The 20078-nt window shown below is 33.9% G+C and overlaps 1 protein-coding gene and 1 non-coding gene across 2 annotated transcripts; both read right to left on the bottom strand.

Moving 5' to 3' along the window:
- Nucleotides 1-3808: 3808 nt before the first annotated feature.
- Nucleotides 3809-6939, bottom strand: LOC113498248. The gene is made up of 2 exons (XM_026878191.1): nt 4476-6939; nt 3809-3962 (listed from the first exon to the last, which is right to left on the bottom strand). The coding sequence occupies exons 1-2, from the start codon at nt 6789-6791 to the stop codon at nt 3855-3857; spliced, it is 2424 nt and encodes an 807-aa protein (XP_026733992.1). The 5' UTR covers nt 6792-6939; the 3' UTR covers nt 3809-3854.
- Nucleotides 6940-17428: 10489 nt separating this feature from the next.
- Trnav-cac lies at nt 17429-17501 on the bottom strand. Its single transcript has one exon. It is a non-coding gene; the product is annotated as a tRNA-Val (tRNA).
- Between the last annotated feature and the right edge of the window lie 2577 nt (nt 17502-20078).

Below are 20078 nucleotides of genomic sequence, written 5' to 3'. Positions count from 1 at the left end.
CACATTGCTATTAGTCTTAGGTCCAACATAAAAACTAGTAGTAATAAACTTTGTTCTTTTTAATTTTCATATACCCTTTACAGTAGTTTAGAGCTTCATTCTCCAAGTCTTTATTAATTTTGACTAAAGTAAAATACACTTTTACAAAATTGATGCCTTTTAAAAAAAAAAGATATACTATAGCCATTAGAAGCGTATACATACATTTGTGTCTTCCGTAGATAAAAGACGGTATGTGGTCTTTAATTTATTGGGCTTCACTATCGCTCACCGGGTTTTAGTGATGTGACATCCTCACACAACATTAGTTTAGTAAATGCTTGTACTGAAATAGAGTTACTTGAATGGAAAAGTTGGTTAAGAAATAATTGAGAACTTATTTAATGCCTAATAATAACTATCTGGTTATTTAATTTAAAGAAATGTTGATGACGAAATAATTTTCAAATAATAATTTTTTAATAATTTTTCAACCAAAAAATAATTTCTAGACAAATTGGTTTAACTTAAAATATTTTTGGACTTCGTAAAATTATAATTCAAATGAACGTTGATACGCAATTTAGTTGATGCGAATTATACATATTTTAACTATTTTTGAGTATGGAGTCAAATCAATTTAAAAGATAGAGAATTAATACCACCCTTGAGTCATACAAAGAAGGATATAAACATTAACATATATTATAGAATCGAAGTCTACCTTAAAAACAATTATAAATCTTCTCTTGAATTTCAATTTAAAATAATAATTAGGAACAAAAATAAGTGACTGAATAAAAAAAGGCACGAATTGTGTCCCATCACTAACTATGTCATTTCCTATGCGGTACAAAAAAACGATAGATACCTTTATCAAAATGGATTGCCTCTACATTATAAAATGTAGGCCGCAACGCAGTCGTAAATACTTGCTACAATACCTGGTCTGATTAGTATTAGGAACTTCATACTTCTCTATAAAACCCAAAAACTGAATTGAGAAGACTGAAGGAGGATTGAAGGATTGCCACCACATCACAAAGTACCATGAACAGCCGAGTGCTCTAGGTCACCAAGTCAAACCCACTGTGCTACGTGTCTCGGGCTAGATCCCCGCGTTCGACAAGAGTTTATGTGATCAACGAATGCTTGTCCTGAGTCTAGGTGTCTTTGTGTATGTGAATTGATTGTAGAATCCTCCGCCTCCACTGGTCTAGAGATGATTTTGAAAATTTGAATAGGAAGACCTAAACAGCGACTAAAAAAGAGGCTTCTTCTGAAAATTCAAAAGTACGTACACTATAACTTCTATAAACGTCAAAATACCTACAGAACGTCCAACGTTTCATGTGTAAAAAATATAAAATGGCTGACATCTTATCTTCACTCAACAATTCACTTATTTCGAACGATCTTATTATGGAAAAAGGTGAAAAAAGTTTCCACTTGTTTTTTCTAACATTGTTCGCTTTAGTTATTGTTTGCTATCACGGAATGTATTTGTGAGAGTAATGTGTTCAGCGCTTGCGAACGGTGATTGGTCAGGCTATGTCTTATTAAAGTTTTTTTTAAGGTTGTAAAGTAAGTGTGACGCCCCATTGTAGCTGATTACGTGATAAGTTTTTCTTCGTAATTATGCTCAGTATGTGTTGGGTGAATGTTTGAGTTGTCAGGGATTTTTAGCTGTTTGTAAATATCATTTTAATTACATATAAATATATTATAAGTAACTTTCTAGTCTATTGTAACATGTTCGTAGAAGATTTTTGTAAAAATATTGGTCCTTAACAAATATGTTTACACAATTTTGCCATGATAACTGATATGCGGACGAAATCGAATATTTAGTTAAGGAATTTAAATCAATTTCTATTATCCTATTTCTATATCTAAAAGTTCAATGACTAAACGATAATAAGAAAAAAATATTGATGAAGGTTGTAGGCATACATAAAAGTTTAAAAGCACAAATAACAGGAAGTCAATTCACATACAACCTCTTTAAAAGATATCATTCTAATATTGACAGAAACCATCCGAAGAACACATCAAAATACTATAAAACGAAGTGTTAAAAATTTGATAATCCCATCGCCTTTCATGTCATGGGAAAACCACGCCTAAACATCTAAAAAAACAATAAAATTCATTTTAAATCCAAAATGTTGCTGCTCACTTAAAACCACCTAAACATACCCACTTAATTTTATAGTCCAAGAGCCACGCAACTATTTCAACATCATTGAATAATCAAATGAAGCATTGTGCGTAGTTTTATTAAGTACGGAACCCGAGGCATTCGTAGACCAAAACTGGACAGGTTCAACGTTCTCCACTCATTAGTTTTTGATCACACCCTCATAAACAACGAAACGACATACATGTTAAGTGAATTCAAACAAAAATCGGCTTTACACACAAATTTTAAAATTCATTTTCGAATGTGATCCGTCGAAATTTTTTAACCGCATGTATAAATCTGGTTTTCTACTTTTAGACGTTCGAAATGATAAAATTCCTCTTTCGAGCTATAGATTAGGAAATTCTAAACTACAATATGTTTATAGGGACGAGTGGTGGACAGGTTTTTTCGATAATTTCGTAAAGTCGTTTTAATGTTTAGTATTCTTTTAGTGTTTAGCTTCGTGAAAGAATGTCGTCTTCGTTTCAATTTGCATTGAATTGATTTGAAATTAAATATTCTACAGTGAAAACAATTGAGTTTGGCAATTTACGAGATTCTTTGTTTGTTAATCATTGTATAAATACCGAAGGCGTGCTAACCATGATGAATCTCAGAACGAAATGATTTTACAGTTCGTTGCTTGGACTTGAAATATTTGGTTGATTAAGATATTTCTTACTCATTTTTTGTTTTATTGGAAATTATTGTGCAATAAACTAACGCTCGTTCAAGGACCAGACTTATGGTTAATCAAAGTATTGCCTTGTATTATTTTTACTTATATAAATCCAAATAATATAACAAACGCATAAGGGCTTATTCCGGAATCGGTTTTTGATTTAGATTCGTCGTTAGCAATTAATTTAGCGTAGTTCTTACTCTTGCCACTGTATGTATTGGCGCTAGTGTTCTTCCAGCTTCCAGAGTACAGATTTCGGCTCAATTACACTCTAAAGTTTCTATATCTATTAACGACTAGCTGTTGCCCGTGACTTCGAACGCGTGGTTAGAAGATATAAGATAGGAATTTTTGAACGGCAGCCCTCGAAGATTATTAGAAGAATATTTTTCCCCGTTTTTGCCACATTTTCCATTATATTTTCGCTCCTAGTAGTTGCAGCGTGATGTTATATAGCCTTAAACCTTCCTCGATGAATGGTCTATTGAATACAAAAATAATTTTTCAATTTGAGCCCGTAGTTCCTGAGATTAGCGCGTTCAAACAAACAAAACTCTTCAGCTTTATATATTAGTAAGTATAGAGTTTAGATATGTACTTTTATATGTACGGTATACAAGTGAAGCGTAATTATCTAATGGTTGCACAAACCTGGGCGATCATGCTCTGTGAACAGCGATCATTATATCACTTTTATATAGTGATTAGGTTATTTAGGATCGTGTTATGGATCTGCTGTTAATACATGACTCAAAGGCTAGTTAAGCCAATGCCTTAGATGTTGATATAGTGTTTAGGTATAAGGCATTTAAATGTGTGTATAGTACACGTACGAATTCAATAGCGACGCACAGTAAATGCCCTGTAGATGATGTAGGGACAAATATACATCTTAGGACGACATTAGCTAAGTGTAATTCTGGAAATTCAAATTTTTGGATTAGGTAAATGAAACAAGCATGGACTGACTATGAACTTTATTTATGGCACTGTTTCTTCACTCGACACTCACTTCTTACGTTTTAAAGTCATCATTCTCAATATTTTGTTCTGGTAATAAACTGGGACTTTCGGCTGTTTCCCGATGGGCACATTGTCACCCACCGACATCGAACTCTAGAAGATACAGTTTAATTAGTACGAGCTGCCCACTCGCGACCAAAGCGGTTCTGTAGGCATGTGTTGCATTGAACAGGCAAGCTTGTTAGGATAAGTGATTCAGTTTTAATAAACAGACTAATTATAATAGGAACAATGTATCGCTCTGACAGTCATGAGAACAATGACTGTATCAAAATTAGACGTGGTTACCCACACACACAAACATACAATGATACAGCGAGGGTCGGAATGGTACACCTAAATTATTGGTACCAAAATATTCAATAACGTCTGAGGCTAGAGGCAATCGCCATTCGTAACGGCATAAAAAATTCAAAGTTTGGTAAAACATAGCGTGTGTACAACGCTCGTATGTAATCAGTAAAACACTATGTTTGTCTAGCAATTTAGCTGAGTTAGCACCAACACGCTACACGTTAAAAATAATCACGCAAATGTACACTGGATTTTGAACCTTGTGCTTTAAGTTATACAACATTGATTCGGGAATTGGGAACAAACAGAAACCATTTCTTTGGCTGACTTCCTGCAGCACGCCGGGATCATCTCGCACATGGGCTGGTGCACACAGTCGGGTATGGCGTCGTAGGGCATGTAGCTGTCGCACACGCGCGCCAGGCACTTGGGGATCATGATGCAGGGCGGCTCGTGTCTGCACACCATCTTGCCTTTCGGCCGCACCTGCGTAGCCGCCTCTTCCTTCGCCGTCAGTACTATAAAGTTCCTCGTACATATCGGCACTTCAGCACACTTGGGCTTATGTTGGCAGGGTCCAACAGGCTGGTTTTGATTCTTCAGATCCATCAGGCACAAGGGTACTTTTTCACACATCGGCACATGCACACAAGAGTTCTGCAGCTGTGGGTCATATTTTGGTTTCATACAGGTTCTTACTACTTCACAAGGAGGGTTGTGGTTACAGATGCTTTGTATGATCTTCTCTCGTTTTAGTTGTAAGGATTTCCTCGTAACAGTATCTCTAGGTGTGCAATACTGGCAGCCTTCATTAAAAGTATAGTTTTTAGCTAGAATTTCATATTGAGATTGACGGTACTGGCACCCATCTTCACTTATCATCATCTCTTTCGAATCTTCCTCCGGTACTTGATACTGGCAGCCTTCATCCGCGTTCTTAACTGATGCCTCTCTGGGTGGTGGGAAATACTGACAGCTTTCATCAGTAATCTGACATTGCCGGAGTTCAAAAGAATCAGGACCATAATGAATGTCGTCTGTATCTCTCGCCGATGATCTCGGGTACATATGGTAACCGTTACACTCCTGCAGCACTGGCCACATGTCTGTAGTAAGTTTTTCTTTAGCCGGCGGTAAGTTCAGGCATCCGTTTATCAGCACGCAAGGTGGATTATGTATGCAAAGTATTTCGCCGTTGTACTTTTGTTTTAAGGTCTTCGTTATCTCATCGTGAGGTATTTGGCAGGGTCTTGGCGAGGCGTCGCCTGATGTTGCCGGTCCGTGGCCGTATTGGAAGGGTTGTGACTGAGGCATTGCCTGTGGTGGAGGCGGGGGAGGGGGCAGAGGAGGAGGCATTTTGGAACCGTCGTAACATTTACATTCAACTTTGTCTTTCGACTTTCCTTTTTTAGGAGCACATGCGCATTCATCAACCCCTAGCCCCGGAGCAGAGTCCCGATAGTTGTACTGTTGTACGTCTTGTTGTAAGTTTTGTTGTTCGGGTTGAGAAAATTTTTCACATTGAACGGGATCGCAGCGGGGACTTTTTTCAACAATGGTATTACACTTGCAAGGCTTGAACGTTGCATTAGCATCATTTTGATATCTCGCATTGATTTTGTTGAATAAGTACTCCCAGAAACCAGAACACGTAGAGGGCAACTCACTGCCACTTATGTTACTAGATGCCATAGGTGAACATCCCGTGGTAGTCATCTGCTGATATTGGTTTTGGTTTTGGTTTTGATAGGGGTTCGAGTAGATGTGGTACGGTGTGGTTGTCCGATTCAGTTTCGATGGGCATTGCTGTTCTGTGTGTTTCAAGGTCGGGCCCTCGTCATACCACAAGTATTCCTTCTCAATTTTAGACGACTCATTAGTCATACTTTTCTTATTCTTTTCCTTCTTCCGCGCCAGGAAATTCCGGGAGCCAGTGCCATCTGAGGACGACGTTAAACTATAGCTTACGTTAGTATACTCGTTTTCAACCGTTTTGTGGGTCACCAACGGTTCTCGGATAATTTTTGTGTGTTGAAATGAAGGCGACCTGGCATGAGCGCTTCCTTCAACGGCATAAACAGGTTGGACGGCATAGCACTGCTGTCTTCTATTAAATTTCCTTATTTTGTGTTCGCAATTGACGGAGCTCGCTTGACAACCGCTATCTGTGTTTGCGTTTTCGACTTGGTTTTCCTTTATAATTGACATTTGTTTAACATTAGTACTCGGTCGTCCAAATATGCTTGATAGGCACGGCAGTACTTTGTGTCGCATCAGCGAGCGTTTGGATCTGATTGTTTCTATTTGATCTCCGCTGTCTAATACTTTTGACTTTCTATTTTGATATTTCCGATGGAATTCTAGATCGATCTGTTTACCATCCTGGCTTATGATAGTTTGTGACTCCCACATTTCTCTGGAGTTAGCATTAGTGACTGTGCACTGGCCGTTGAACGAGGCTGTGCTGGTTTTTCTTTTAGATTTTACTTTTCGTCTTATGAGGCTGTGGTTACCGAGCTTGGGTGTGATAGGTGCTGGACACGAATCTTCGAAGTCTGAGCTATCTGTATGAAGTTCCGTAAACTTAGAATCGTATGTCAGTAAGTAGTCTCCAGGCACGTCATACATTGTGATTATTGTCTATTTAATATTACTACAAGCACAGACATGTCGATTCACGTTTCGCACCGTTCATCATATTTGATTTATATAACGTTTTACTACATGATTTTTTTTATAATTTTAAATAATTTTATTAGTCAGTCAATGTGAAGTTTTTTTAGAACTTGTCAAGATAGTTTTCTTTTTATTTTATGTTGATTGTGTCGCAACCTCTGTGGTGCTTAGATTGACCTACATACCTGTAGTTGAAACTTCTTAAAAATTTGAAGGATTAGTTCGTCCATAAACAGACTGTTTGATCAGTCGACTGCTCTGATCACATCGTGTTTCTCTTTCTCTCTCGTAGCATTTATTTAATATGGTATTTTTTCGGCAGGCCGTTTTGGTTAAGTATATTTATAATTTCAGCAACTCTAATTATGGCCACGGTAATATTCTTATAAATCATGCATTTGTGAAACTATACTACATGAAATATACAAATTAAGACTTTAGTTACTAACCTACTATTCGCCGGGTATCGTATACTTTACCCGGCTACCCTGTATTACTTTATGGAGCTACAGCCTTCCTAAAGCAGTTTTTAATTACATTTACCACACATTCATACGTGGTGCTCTCAAAGGGATTCCTCGCATTGTTTCTTTAATAAAAATGGTATTTGTTCTACCCCACGGGGGTTAAAACAAAGAACACGGTGTTTGGTATTAAATGGTAGAAATGGTGATACGTCATAGTAACGTCGCACTATTTATAGTGAAACTGAGTAGTTTTGATCGTAGGTTTAAAAAGGTTTGCTATTTAAATATCACAATATACTTATCAAATGTTTGTTACCAAAAGTTTTTTATATTAAAAATGTGTTCCTTTAGGTTTTCTATATACAAAACGTACGTCATGAATTTGTAAACTCTACCTTAATGTTACCAGAAGTAATATTTATAAAGAGTTATTTAAAACATAAATGTACAATTAGATTTTTTTTCAAAACGCTTCTTTATTGTATAAATGAAAAAAATGTTCTAAGAAACTATCTTCCAACGATCAAAACTGCTTAATCACTCTACAAAAACCGACGTCACACTTTAAAATAATAGGAACGAGTACAGAATAAAAACGAATCAGGTCGCGTTGTTTAAAGCACGTAAGTTCGTAATGAACAGAAGGGTTGCCTGTTGGGGTGCGGTCCTGTGTAATCATAGGTGATCTAACGACGGCTGCCTTATTGTTTAAAAGGCGACTGCGACCGGTTGCAACGATTAAATTTGAATATTGTCACGGGACCGCGAGAGCATTGGTTTTTGTTTAGCATTTTTTGTTATAACTTTTTTTGGAAGATGAATAGTTGTTGGGTGAGTTTGAATTTGATTAAAAGGGAATAATGGTTTTGATTTTTTTCTGTGACTGTATTTAGAATGTGTCGGTATGTAGTACAGCGTTAATAAACTATCTGAAGTATTCAATAATTATGGATATTTTTTTCCGTCTTTGAAGACTTTTTAAACTATGTAAGTGCTTTTAAGAGTCTAATCCTTGTTTCACTGAATTTTCACAAATACTCAAGACACATGCACATCCAGAGCATTTGTGGATTACAAAAATGCTTGTCCTAGGCAGAGATCGAACCCGCGACACGTCGTGCACAGTGGATATGGAGTGGATACCTATACTATATCATGGCTATTCGTGCAGACTTAATATTGCTTGATATTGACAATGAGGTAAGATAAAAATAGAATTGTTTCACAGATCCTTAATGTGTAAATTTACGACTAATTCTTAGCAATCGCTTAACAACCGTCGTGATTGTTAGTTACGTTATAGTATTTCATTCGTTTTCTATTGTTTGTGAGTAAATTAAATATAGTACAGCTGTTCGGTTAGGGGCAGTAGAAGAATCAATTACACGGTACATTTTGAAGAATTTTGATTGTTTTTAGATTTTATCTGGTTTAGAAAATATCAACTTTAAGATTGAGAGTTTAAGGTTTAATTTCATTTTTTTTTCAATCTGAATATATTTAATTATTAAAGCTGTGAAATAAGTAGGACAATGCAACAAACAGGATAGTCGTTATTTTAACATTTTCCTTGCAATTGTTTTCCGTGAATAACAGTTATTGTTAAAATTAATGGGTACTTAAACGTGAGATGCGCTGTGTTTTTTTATACAATGGCCACATACTATACTTACAATTAAAAATGAATAAATCTGTATGGCGTGACTTCTGTCATAACTACATATTAGATTCAGACTCGGATATCTATATAAAATTGGTCTTATTGTTAAAAGAATAATAATATATGCATTTTCATTGCAAGTTTATAATGTAAAAATAAGCAAACAATGGGACTAGCAATTTCAAGAACAGCGCATAATATCTCGCACAGAGAATATGACATTATTTACTAAAAAATAACATTAAACATCTTCATAAAATAACATTTAAATATTCGAAAAAATCTGATTAAAACTGTTTTAATTTTAACCCACTCTAAAACCAGAAAAAAATCTCAAGTTAATGTCATCAATAAATTCGCTTAAAAATTCAACTCGTTTTTAAATTGTTGACAACGTATCAGGTTTGTAAAATATATATCGGAATTCTAATTTATTCATAAGCTATTAGCCAAGACACACCTCCAGAAATGAAGTCGTCTTAATAACCTATTTGACTTTTAATATGACTGCGATCAATCAATATGTAAACTGCAAAAAGTTCGGCCTAAAAACAAATCGAATTTAATTGTAACGTTTCAATCTTTGTACAGAACTTGCTTGGAACCGTGGCTTTGCCTGGGTTAATACGGTTTTTTAACTTTCATGACGTTTTACAAAGACATTGACAGTGACAGCTATTTTTTTTTAATCGACTGCATGTTGCAAATTGAGTAGTCAGTAAAAAAAAAATTAAATTATTTTTTTCTGATTCAAAATTCAATAGCATTCGAACGTCAATCGCAAATTTAATTTGATTGGTCGAATCCCCACGAGGTTTGCCGAGGATGCCCGAAACGGTGGAAATCAAGAAAAATAAAAAAAATGCTTCATACGTGACCATTTTGTCATGAGCTCTAGCACCCTATGTTTCTCACAGTATTTGTTGGGGTTTACTCGTGATTTAGGGGTTTAGTTATGTTGGATGGTGTGTGTTGGGATGTGTGGGGTAACCAATCGTGAGTCGATGTTGCGATTGATTGGCAAAGGGCGATTTTGCGAAGTTTCCCCTGCGTGGGGGCGAGTAATACCCACATGAGGACATTGAGGGTGGGCCTACATTTGTAGGTAAATATTTTTATTGCAAGTTAACTTTTACTATTTGTTTAACATACGAATGATAGACCATTTGGCCTTGTTTTATATTTGGAGAGAAGTCCATACAATAAATCCAAATTAAGGAACCGTTTTGTATAAAATGATTATAAAATTTTATTAGTCAATTAAATGACTAAAATGTATACCTATTTAAAATACAGCATTTAAATATAATATTAAACTAGGCCTGTGTTTTTATATCAAAAATATGGTAAAACACTTAAATGCAGTATAAAATATTACAATTACAAAATTTAATGTATAAACCGCAATAAAGAAAAGTGCTTTTTAAAATGTTGCATAATAATAATAAAAATACATGCCGCCTATTTTGTTACTCTGATAATTAGGCATAAATGTAAATTAATTTTACTATTTCAAAATCAAATGATTGCTTGGCATTACTAATTTAAATAATAGCTCTTTATGTATAAATATTAACATAGATATGTACCTTAGATCTTAGTTTATCTCTCGCTTTAAACCTTAATAGCGAAAAGAGTTAATTTAACAAAATATAAAATGAATTTATCGGTTCGTTACCTTTGTAGATTTTTTTTTATTTTCGAGAAAAGTATTTGTTTTTTGTTGCAAATATTTATGTTGTAATTATTTTTACAAAGAAACAGTTGGTTATCGTAAATATTTATGTGTTTATATAAAAATATGCATTTTGTTAACTTAAATCTCTGAATTAAGTTGATTATAGTTATACTGCAGTGTATGTACTATCTAATCAACAACCGTAAGAAATTTTTTCTCTACAGTTTTTGATTTTGCATTTGTAAGATATCGCAATACCGTCGCGCGTCGCCTCTAACCCTAAAGATGCTGTATGAAAAAAAAAACGATTAAATTATTTTGAAATTGATTTTTTGTATCAAACACTACCTGAATTTACTCATCTAATTAACGTAACCCTCAACTGCTTGAGGTACAAAAATAAGACATGCAAAAAATTTACATAAAGTGAATTTAAAATTTAAATGTATTTTATATTTACATAAATATAAAAGCTATCAATCGGTTTCGATAGAATGTTGTATTGTGTTACATTTCTCACGTTTGCCGTGGCGTATGCAAATTATGTGAAGTTTATTCAAATTTTTATTTTTATCCAAGGGTTGTTTTTTTCTTATTGAGATTCGATTGTGTTTCTTTTGTGGAGATATGCTACTGGCAAGTTCCTTTGACGTTTCTTTGGGAAAAGTCAATAGTAGGTAAATGGCAGGCGTGTGAGCTGCAGACTGGATTCAAACATTTCAATCATAAATATCCGAAGATCATAAATATACGAGACTACCTAAAGATGTATATGAGGCATAAGAAATCTAAAATTGATTCAAAAGGCTTATAACTTACAGAAGTATTTTAGAAGTAATTTTGACTGATAGTACTCCTTGTACCTAGGTCGACTGACAGTACTGTTTTTAAACGAGTCGCAATAAGGACTTTCATTATCGTGTTGCGGAAATTTCACAAACATTCAAGTCACATTCCAAAAGACATCGGGACTCAGGACAAGCATTACTAGACCACACAAATGCACAAATGTCCTACGCGGGGATCGAACCCGCGAACCGTCGCATTTTATGGGTAAATGCTAACATATCTGCATTCCTATGTATCGTATGATTTGATTTGAAGGCAAATCATTAGTCTCTTTACCAAAGTACCAAGCCCAAAAAATGTAGAAAAGGTCTATCAACTCTCAAGAAACTTAACCCGTCGTTTGCCCAACCGGTCTTAGCGACCAATAATTTTAATCTCAATGTTGACTAAATTTGAAAAAGTTGACGGCCAGTGAACCTGTACAAAACCGGATTGTACCAGTTATATCCAGTTTAGTAATAGCTAATATATACATACTTTATAGTAATAGATGATAATCAGGCCTTTCTTAGGGTGATTACAGGCCTAATGAATGCTGTTACAAATTTGATAAAATACTTGTAATTGGTAGTTATTTGCCGCGCATAATTTTATGGTTAAAATATCCTTACAGTATTAAACGATGTTGTTAACTAAAATTATTTATATAGAAATACATTTGTGAATGGAGTGCAGGTATTTTATTTCAAGTTGCTCGTTTTATAATCCATAAAATGTTGTTAAGAATTTTAATATGCACAAATCAATTTGACAAAAACTATAATGCTGTCAAATTTGATCAAAATCACTTCGGTAGTTTCGGCGTTTACTTTTGCAAATTTCATTCTATGTTAGTTTTAGAATATCTAAAAAATACATATTTTTACATTAAACATGAAACCAGGTAGATTTATTAGAAAAAAAAAAAACAAAATGTAAATCAAAAATGTTTTCTAATCTTATCATTCATAAATCTTACCTAGGTGTGTACAATTTATGTTCGTATTAAATAGCGTAATATATTACAAATTGACTGTTAAATACTAAATAATTTCGAAACATATTACATACGTAAGTTTCGTGGACGCCTCTATATCTCTTCGACGCGATAATTTATGTCCGTTCGTAATAAATTGCGTTGTAACCAAATAACTAACAAAAAATACTTAATAACTTATTAAAAGTTAAATTTAACATGTTACAAACTAATAATAGTAAAAAGAATATGCAAAATGTTCGTTGAAACTGGGTTTGCAGATGTATTTGATTTGAGTGAGAACAATGAGTTCTTAATATGCAAATTAGGATGCAACACAAAATACTCTCAAAAACATAATGACGAACCAATAAAAATGCAAAAAAAAAAAAACAGCAGATGTGCTTAAAACAAAAAAAAAACAAAAGAACAATTTTTTCTCTACTTTTTCAATAATGACAATTATTTTTTTTCATATAAAGAAAAAATCTTACCCCTTTGGCCATTTTTTCCTTATAAACTTAGAGTGCCTAGAAAAAATTGTGGGGTCATATTAACCATCGCATATGCAAATAAGCAACGGAGAATTCGTGCACGAAATATGGTATTAAAACACAACGGATTGACGGGTTAAAACTGTGGGGTCCAAATGGATGCGGTATGCATTTTTTGCTATTAATAGAGAAAAAAATAAACTGGTTGTAACAAGGTAATAATAGTTATTCCATTGTACTTTTATTTTGAAATTAAAACTGTTGCACAAGCTGACAATTTATGTTAAGCTGTTGATTGGAAGAATGTATAAATATGGTGTTATTATCATAAAAAATGTAGGTGACGTCGAAATCACTGTAGTTTTTAAACATCACATCAACACAATTTAAATATCTAAAAGCAGGCGTCTATTTTAATCAGACATCGCAACATTTAGCGTTTTTTGCAAAAAGGTCTAGATTTATAGTTATTAAAAAAATAGAGTACCTAGTTGATTTTTATCCGTGTAAATAACACATCTAATTTCTAAATTTCTTAGCATTCAAAGAAAATCCTCACAAAAAGTGTGATACCTACAAATGCATGTGCCATGCGGGAGTCGAACTCGCGTTTCATGATTTTAAACTGAACTCCACAGTAAGCAATTGAATCCTTGCCTCGCGGGGAGTTCCACTAACTTCCAGTCAGATGCATGAAGACACCCAGACTCAAGACAAGCATTCGTGGATCATACAAACGCTTGTCCAACGCGGGGATCGAACCGACGACGTCACTCAGCTCACTGTGCAATCGTATTATAATTGTGAAAGTGTCTCCTTAGGACGCCGGTAACTTACCCTACTTATTCGAACTTCCAGAGATTTTAGTATTACCTACCCCAGGTTGAATCACATTATATTGCGGTCTCAATCTATATACTAATATATAAAGCTGAAGAGTTTGTTTGTTTGTTTGTTTGAACGCGCTAATCTCAGGAACTACTGGTCCAAATTGAAAAAATATTTTTGTGTTGAATAGACCATTAATCGAGGAAGGCTTTAGGCTATAAACCATCACGCTACGACTAATAGGAGCGAAGATACAATGGAAAATGTGGAAAAAACAGGGCAGGTATAAATCAAAACTCATATCTTCTACCCACGGGGACGAAGTCGCGGGCAACAGCTAGTATTCAAATATACCTATAAGAACACAGTAAATTTCCAACAATCCCCCTTTCATTGTCCGTTAGTGTCTGACGTACCTATTGGCCAATGTTTCATCATCAAATGATTCATTTTGTAGATCATTAATTAGTTTTTAGAAATGGTTGTGGCGTGGCGCGGTGTTGCAACGTATGAGGAAAAAGGTTTTTGTATAGGTTTTGTAAATGATGTATTTTTTCGCCTATAAAATAAAGTATAAATAATATTATTAAGATTTTGTGTAAATTACAAAATTAACTAATGAGGTACTAATAGGAAAGTTGCGTTTCTACTCTTTTCTGTGTTGACTATGATGACTCTATCTGAGCCCAGTCATCGACTGCTTTACCGGACTCAGAATTTCAAACCCTTAAATCATTTGGTTATAGTGAAGAAACTGTTGACTCCAGACTACTGATGTATTATATATTTCTAATAGAAAATGATGGTGAATCTGTTCTTATTAAGTCTTGTGTTATTAACTTAGATTTTTCATCCTTATGAAATCCTACCACTTTTACCAAACCTAAACCCAATCTTATCGGATTTATCTGAAAATCCTAATTCATATGGAGAGGCTACAGCTCATAGTTGTAAGTTTTTTATCCCTCAATATATACAGCGTATCCAAAAATGTTAACTTTAAGTTTGGGTATAAAAAATTGATAGTTTTAAAGTTAGGAAAAAAATATTATATCATGCAAAAATCTTTAATCTTATCAGACAAATTTAATAAGAAGGTACGAAAACTGTTACGTAAAATTATATTCAGCTCTCTCAAACTATTTTTGTGATAAATTGTGTTTTTAGCAACGTTCAGTACTTTAATAACTTGTAAAAATTGTATTCTATATTTAAACTAATAAACAAATTAAAAAAACGAGGATATTTATTAATAAAAATAACAACTAAATACTAGCTAGTTCCATTTATCACCCCGAAACCGTAAAAATACAAAGTTTTATAAAAATCGTTTTAGCCGTTTCCGAGTTACAAATTGCTTAAACACATAAGATGATTAAAAATATGATCCACACATTTAAAATTCCGATCGCAGTCCACACCCGGACGTTGACCGGAGAAGTAGTATCACAAACATATTAATTGCCGGTCCGGCTAGCTCGTACGTTTTCTTCACCGTATACGGCGGCGAGACTAATGATGCGTCCTTAATGGTTTTATAGAGAAACCTTTATTTATTGTATATAATAATAGTGTAAGTTGTGGACTATTTATTAGAAATTAATTTCTATTAAACTGTTACTCGCTCAGATATCGATCTATGTAATTTGTACTGTGTATTAACGTAAAGTGGGTTTTTTTTGTTTGTTTTCGGTTCGAAACACAGTTGCATAGGTAGAATAGGAATGATGACTGGGTATAAAAAGAAAAAAAAAACATTAGTCCCTCAGTTAGATAATTGATAAGTATGAGACACGGGTTTTTTTGTTTTTCAGAAAAACTAGAATTGACAAAGATTAACTGCTTTAAAGTTTACGAGAGGGGGCTTGTGACGTCACGATAGAGTAAAATTTAAACTCAATCGTGACGTCACGCGTAAGTTTCATTCATTGTAATTTAGTCAATTTACGTTTGTGGGACAAATTAAAAAATAAATATCCATTATTATACAAAAAACTACAAGGCTGACACTGCAAAAAAAATTGTCATCATCCCTATTCTGAAATGAAGATTTTTTTTATATTGTGTGATAGCTTCTTTGCCTATATGCACAGGAATATATGTGCTATAATTATGTAACGTTTCAAGACTTCTTAATTAAGGAATTTAAACAAAAAATGATAACACCTCGAAATAGAACAAACTGTAGCTTCTCTCCCCACAATTTTTCGCCTTGGGTGGGAATCGAAAAAACGACCTCTGTTTTGCAGTCAAGGCCACTACACCAACAAGTCAATTAAAATGCAATAATTATAAATTCATGTTAAAACAGTCTCCACACAAATTTTCATTAAAATTGATGAATTAGTAACAAACAGTTTTACATACCCAGAAACTTTCTTGTTTTTTTTTTTATTATTAATATGTCGTGACTTGACCCGCCCAACTTCAAATAGTATTTTTTATTATTTTTATGTTGAATAAAAGTCAATTTGAATAGTTCGTCGATAAAATATAGATTTGAGATTGATTTTAATTAACTTGTATTTATTCGATTTTTTTAATGACAGAAATTGTATTTGAAACTTGATAGATTTTATGGATAGATAAAAACTGCATAATTAATTCAAACATTTTAATTAGCGGTCTATATCATCATTATCCAAGCCTTTTTACCATATATCTTGGGGTCAGCTTCCAGTCTAACCGAATGCAGCTAAGTAGCAGTCTTTTACAAGGAGCGACTGCCTATCTGCCCTCCCCAACCCAGTTACCTGGGCACCACGAAACCCCTTATTCAGTCTAGTTCTATTCTAGCCTCTAACTAATCGTACGGCTGTCAAAACTTAAAAAAAAGTCTTCCGAAACACAGAGTTATATTGATCACTGATTTACATAACCTCCCTAAACGCCACTTTGATCATATCTGTAATATATAAGTATAGTAAACACAAATTTTATTAATCGAATCCAACTAATTTCCAAACCATATTATCGATAAAAAAATCTAGTTTTAATATGGGGCATAAAGTTCCTTTTCGCAGGTCTGTCTGAATCATTTATTTCTCTACAATAATCCGGAATCTTTGTTCTAACGTCACTATCCAATATCAACTCTTTACAACTTTTTAAAAGCGCCCGCATTTTAAATGCTCTAAAGCTTAGTGCACACTGCGAGCTCATTGTTTTAATTATTTTTCGAGTTTTTAAGAACAATAGGGCGATTGTTCAGGCGCCCCGCGAAGTATTGTTAAAGGACTCTTTTATGCAAATGAATTTTTTGAACGAATTATTATTATTTTTGTTTAATTCATGCGGGCGATGCACGTGTGGAATTGCCTTTATCAAATGCTTTTAGTTTTAATTTTAATGGGTTATTTATTGTTATTTAATAATAGAGGTGTGTTACTGTTCAATACAGAAGAAATGCGAAAAATAAGGATTATTTTCATTTTACGTATGGCTTACTTAATCGAAAACAATCTTAGATTAAAAAAAATATATTAAATTCTAATTTTAATACAATATTAATGTATACACGTTTAACAGTAAGTATACCTATATAAATAAACTGTATATCTTATATAAAATGTTCCTAGATTATGTAATTTTGGTCAAAACAATAATTGAATGACCTACAAAAAATAAAAAATTCAGCAGTGCAAAAACATGCATCATATGTTTCCGCCCGGGATCGAACCGGGGACCTTGTGCGTGTGAAGCACACGTGATAACCACTACACTACGGAAACCTTGTTACATAGGCATCAAATAATTAAGTGCATACTTCAGTAAGCAAGGTTATAGATAAGAACAGTTGCCGATTAATTTTAAATAGGTTATTAATATCATCATCCTATCTATCGCATCGGGGGGCAGCAGGATGTCATAAAATGGGCGTTCTTTACTGAATAAAAGTGCCGATGTCAGTGTATAAACGATTAAATATTGTAGGACATAGGGGCGATGCAGTTGTACTAAAAATAGAACAACCGCTTTGATATCTCTGCCTTTAATAGAACGATTGGAAGTTATTTATGGTTTTGTGATAACATTTTGTTACTAAGTGTTTATAATTTAATGAAGATATTACTTCGATATTTCTTAACTTTGGTGTAATAAAGCATTTAAAATAATAATAAATAATAAAAAAACCGTTTCCCTCAGAAAATAATTTTATCCTTGAGTCGCGAGTTATACAGACATTTAAGTGACATTCACATAGGATACAATAGAATGACTTACTTCATTAATTTTTCCACCTCGCTTAACTGCTTAATCGATTTTGATGAAATTTCTTATAAGAGTTTTTTAAACAGTCTGTAAAGGATAGGTTATTTTTTCGGTAGGGCGTAATTTTTTTATCGCGACCTTATCTTTTACTAGCTGTTGCCCGCGACTTCGTCCCCGTGGGTAGAAGATATAAGTTATGATTTATACCTGCCATATTTTTTTTCACATTTTCCTTTGTACCTTCGCTCCTATTAGTCGCAGCGTGATGGTTTATAGCCTAAAGCCTTCCTCGATGAATGGTCTATTTTCAATTAAAAATAAATTCAATTTTCATTTCAATTAAAAGAATATTTTTCAATTTGGATCAGTAGTTCCTGAGATTAGCGCGTTCAAACAAACAAACAAACAAACTCTTCAGCTTCATATATTAGTATATAGTAGGTGCTTATAACTTCTATGCTAAGGAAAATATATTCGGACGTTTTGTGGTGACATGGACTTTTACATTTTTTTCGTAATTTTTTATTGCAGTTCATTTGGAAAGTCACTAATATGTCCTTGAGGTATCATACACAGGTTAATGAAACATACTGTATAGGGCTTACAATAACTAAGGAGGTCAAACTAAACTCATACCAATCTGACGTCACTGCATCTTATATTACCATAAGCTGGTACAAAAATCGATCTAATTAAAAGTTACGATCATTTTATCACCACTCATTTTGTTCCAACTCTTAAAGCAATACCATTGAAGTTGTGGAAACGAGACGCCGGTATAAGCCGTGTAATGCGCTGTCTCTTTCCTTCAAGGGTATTAATGTTACTGGTAGGGATTTTGGTCTCTCAGTTTATTTTCGAGTTATTGAAATAGCTACAAGACTCATTATCGAAAAGTGATTAAATTTTATACCAAAAATATTATTTTAATCCCCAGTTTGGGTTACAGACCTTATGAGAGAGTTAAAGATATTTTTGCGATGATTATAATGGTTATTGTTCTAAATTATATTTTATTGGGACATATTATATTTTTATGAAGGTAAAATACCGTTCGGCGATTTGTTACCAGGTAAATTTATTTATATGACATACAGTATATTTGTGTTTTGAAAAGGCAATAGAGCGTTGATTCCGAATAGTGTTTTTTGAAAATAATGACTTTACGCAACCGCAGCTAGATATACTACTACTGTAGGCTTTTTTCATCGGTTTAATTGAACTAAAATCACTTTAAAATGATGTAATTGAATTCAAATCACTTGGAAATTAAGATAGCACATACTGGGTACAGTACTATCATAAAAGAAAAAAATATGATTCAAATAGACCCTGACGCAACACTATTTGATGCCCGTGTAAAAATAATAGAAACCACTGTGCACGTCACTACTATTTATTTCATATGACTGCACGGATAGCCGAGTGGTTGAGGTCGCCACGCCAAACCCACTGCGCGTCGGGTCGCGGGTTCGATCCCCGCGTAGGACAAGCATTTGTGTGATCCACGAATGCTTGTTCTGAGTCTGGGTGTCTTTGTGCATGTGATTTGTATGTTTGTAAACCCCTCGCAACACAAGGATTAAATTCTTTACTGCGGGAGTCGTTAAAAAAACACTGAAGTAAATCTCAGTTGAAACTAAAAAAAAACACCCTGTCGTTTTCGCATCAGCGATTAAAAACTATACACTAATAAATGAACGCAAAACTTTAATAAGAAAATAATCTCGGGCTTTATTACTGTACTTCGTTTGGCAATTTTATCTAATTACCTACCACGTACCGGTAGATAGGTGGTCCTTTATGGTCTTCATCATGAATAGTGATGACCATAAACTTGATTTTCAATAGGCAAAAGCCTATAATTTCAAACTTCATGACACCGTGCTAGTTAGTAATAAAATCTACCGTTTGTCGCGTTTTTTTTTTATATTTTACGACACTTCTGTCGACAACTTGTCATAGTTAAAATGGCAGGTTGTAGGGGAAAGGTCACTGTTATGAGAACTTAAAATTAATGTTCGTGTAGTTCGGCATTTTCCGATCGAATCAGGCCAGTACCAACCAGATTAAGTTATACAAGTACTTTTTTGATC

Source organism: Trichoplusia ni, chromosome 10, assembly GCF_003590095.1.
Source record: "Trichoplusia ni isolate ovarian cell line Hi5 chromosome 10, tn1, whole genome shotgun sequence".
Taxonomy (NCBI): domain Eukaryota; kingdom Metazoa; phylum Arthropoda; class Insecta; order Lepidoptera; family Noctuidae; genus Trichoplusia; species Trichoplusia ni.
Note: the sequence above shows the minus strand (reverse complement) of the source record. Positions and strands in the feature narration are given on the sequence as shown.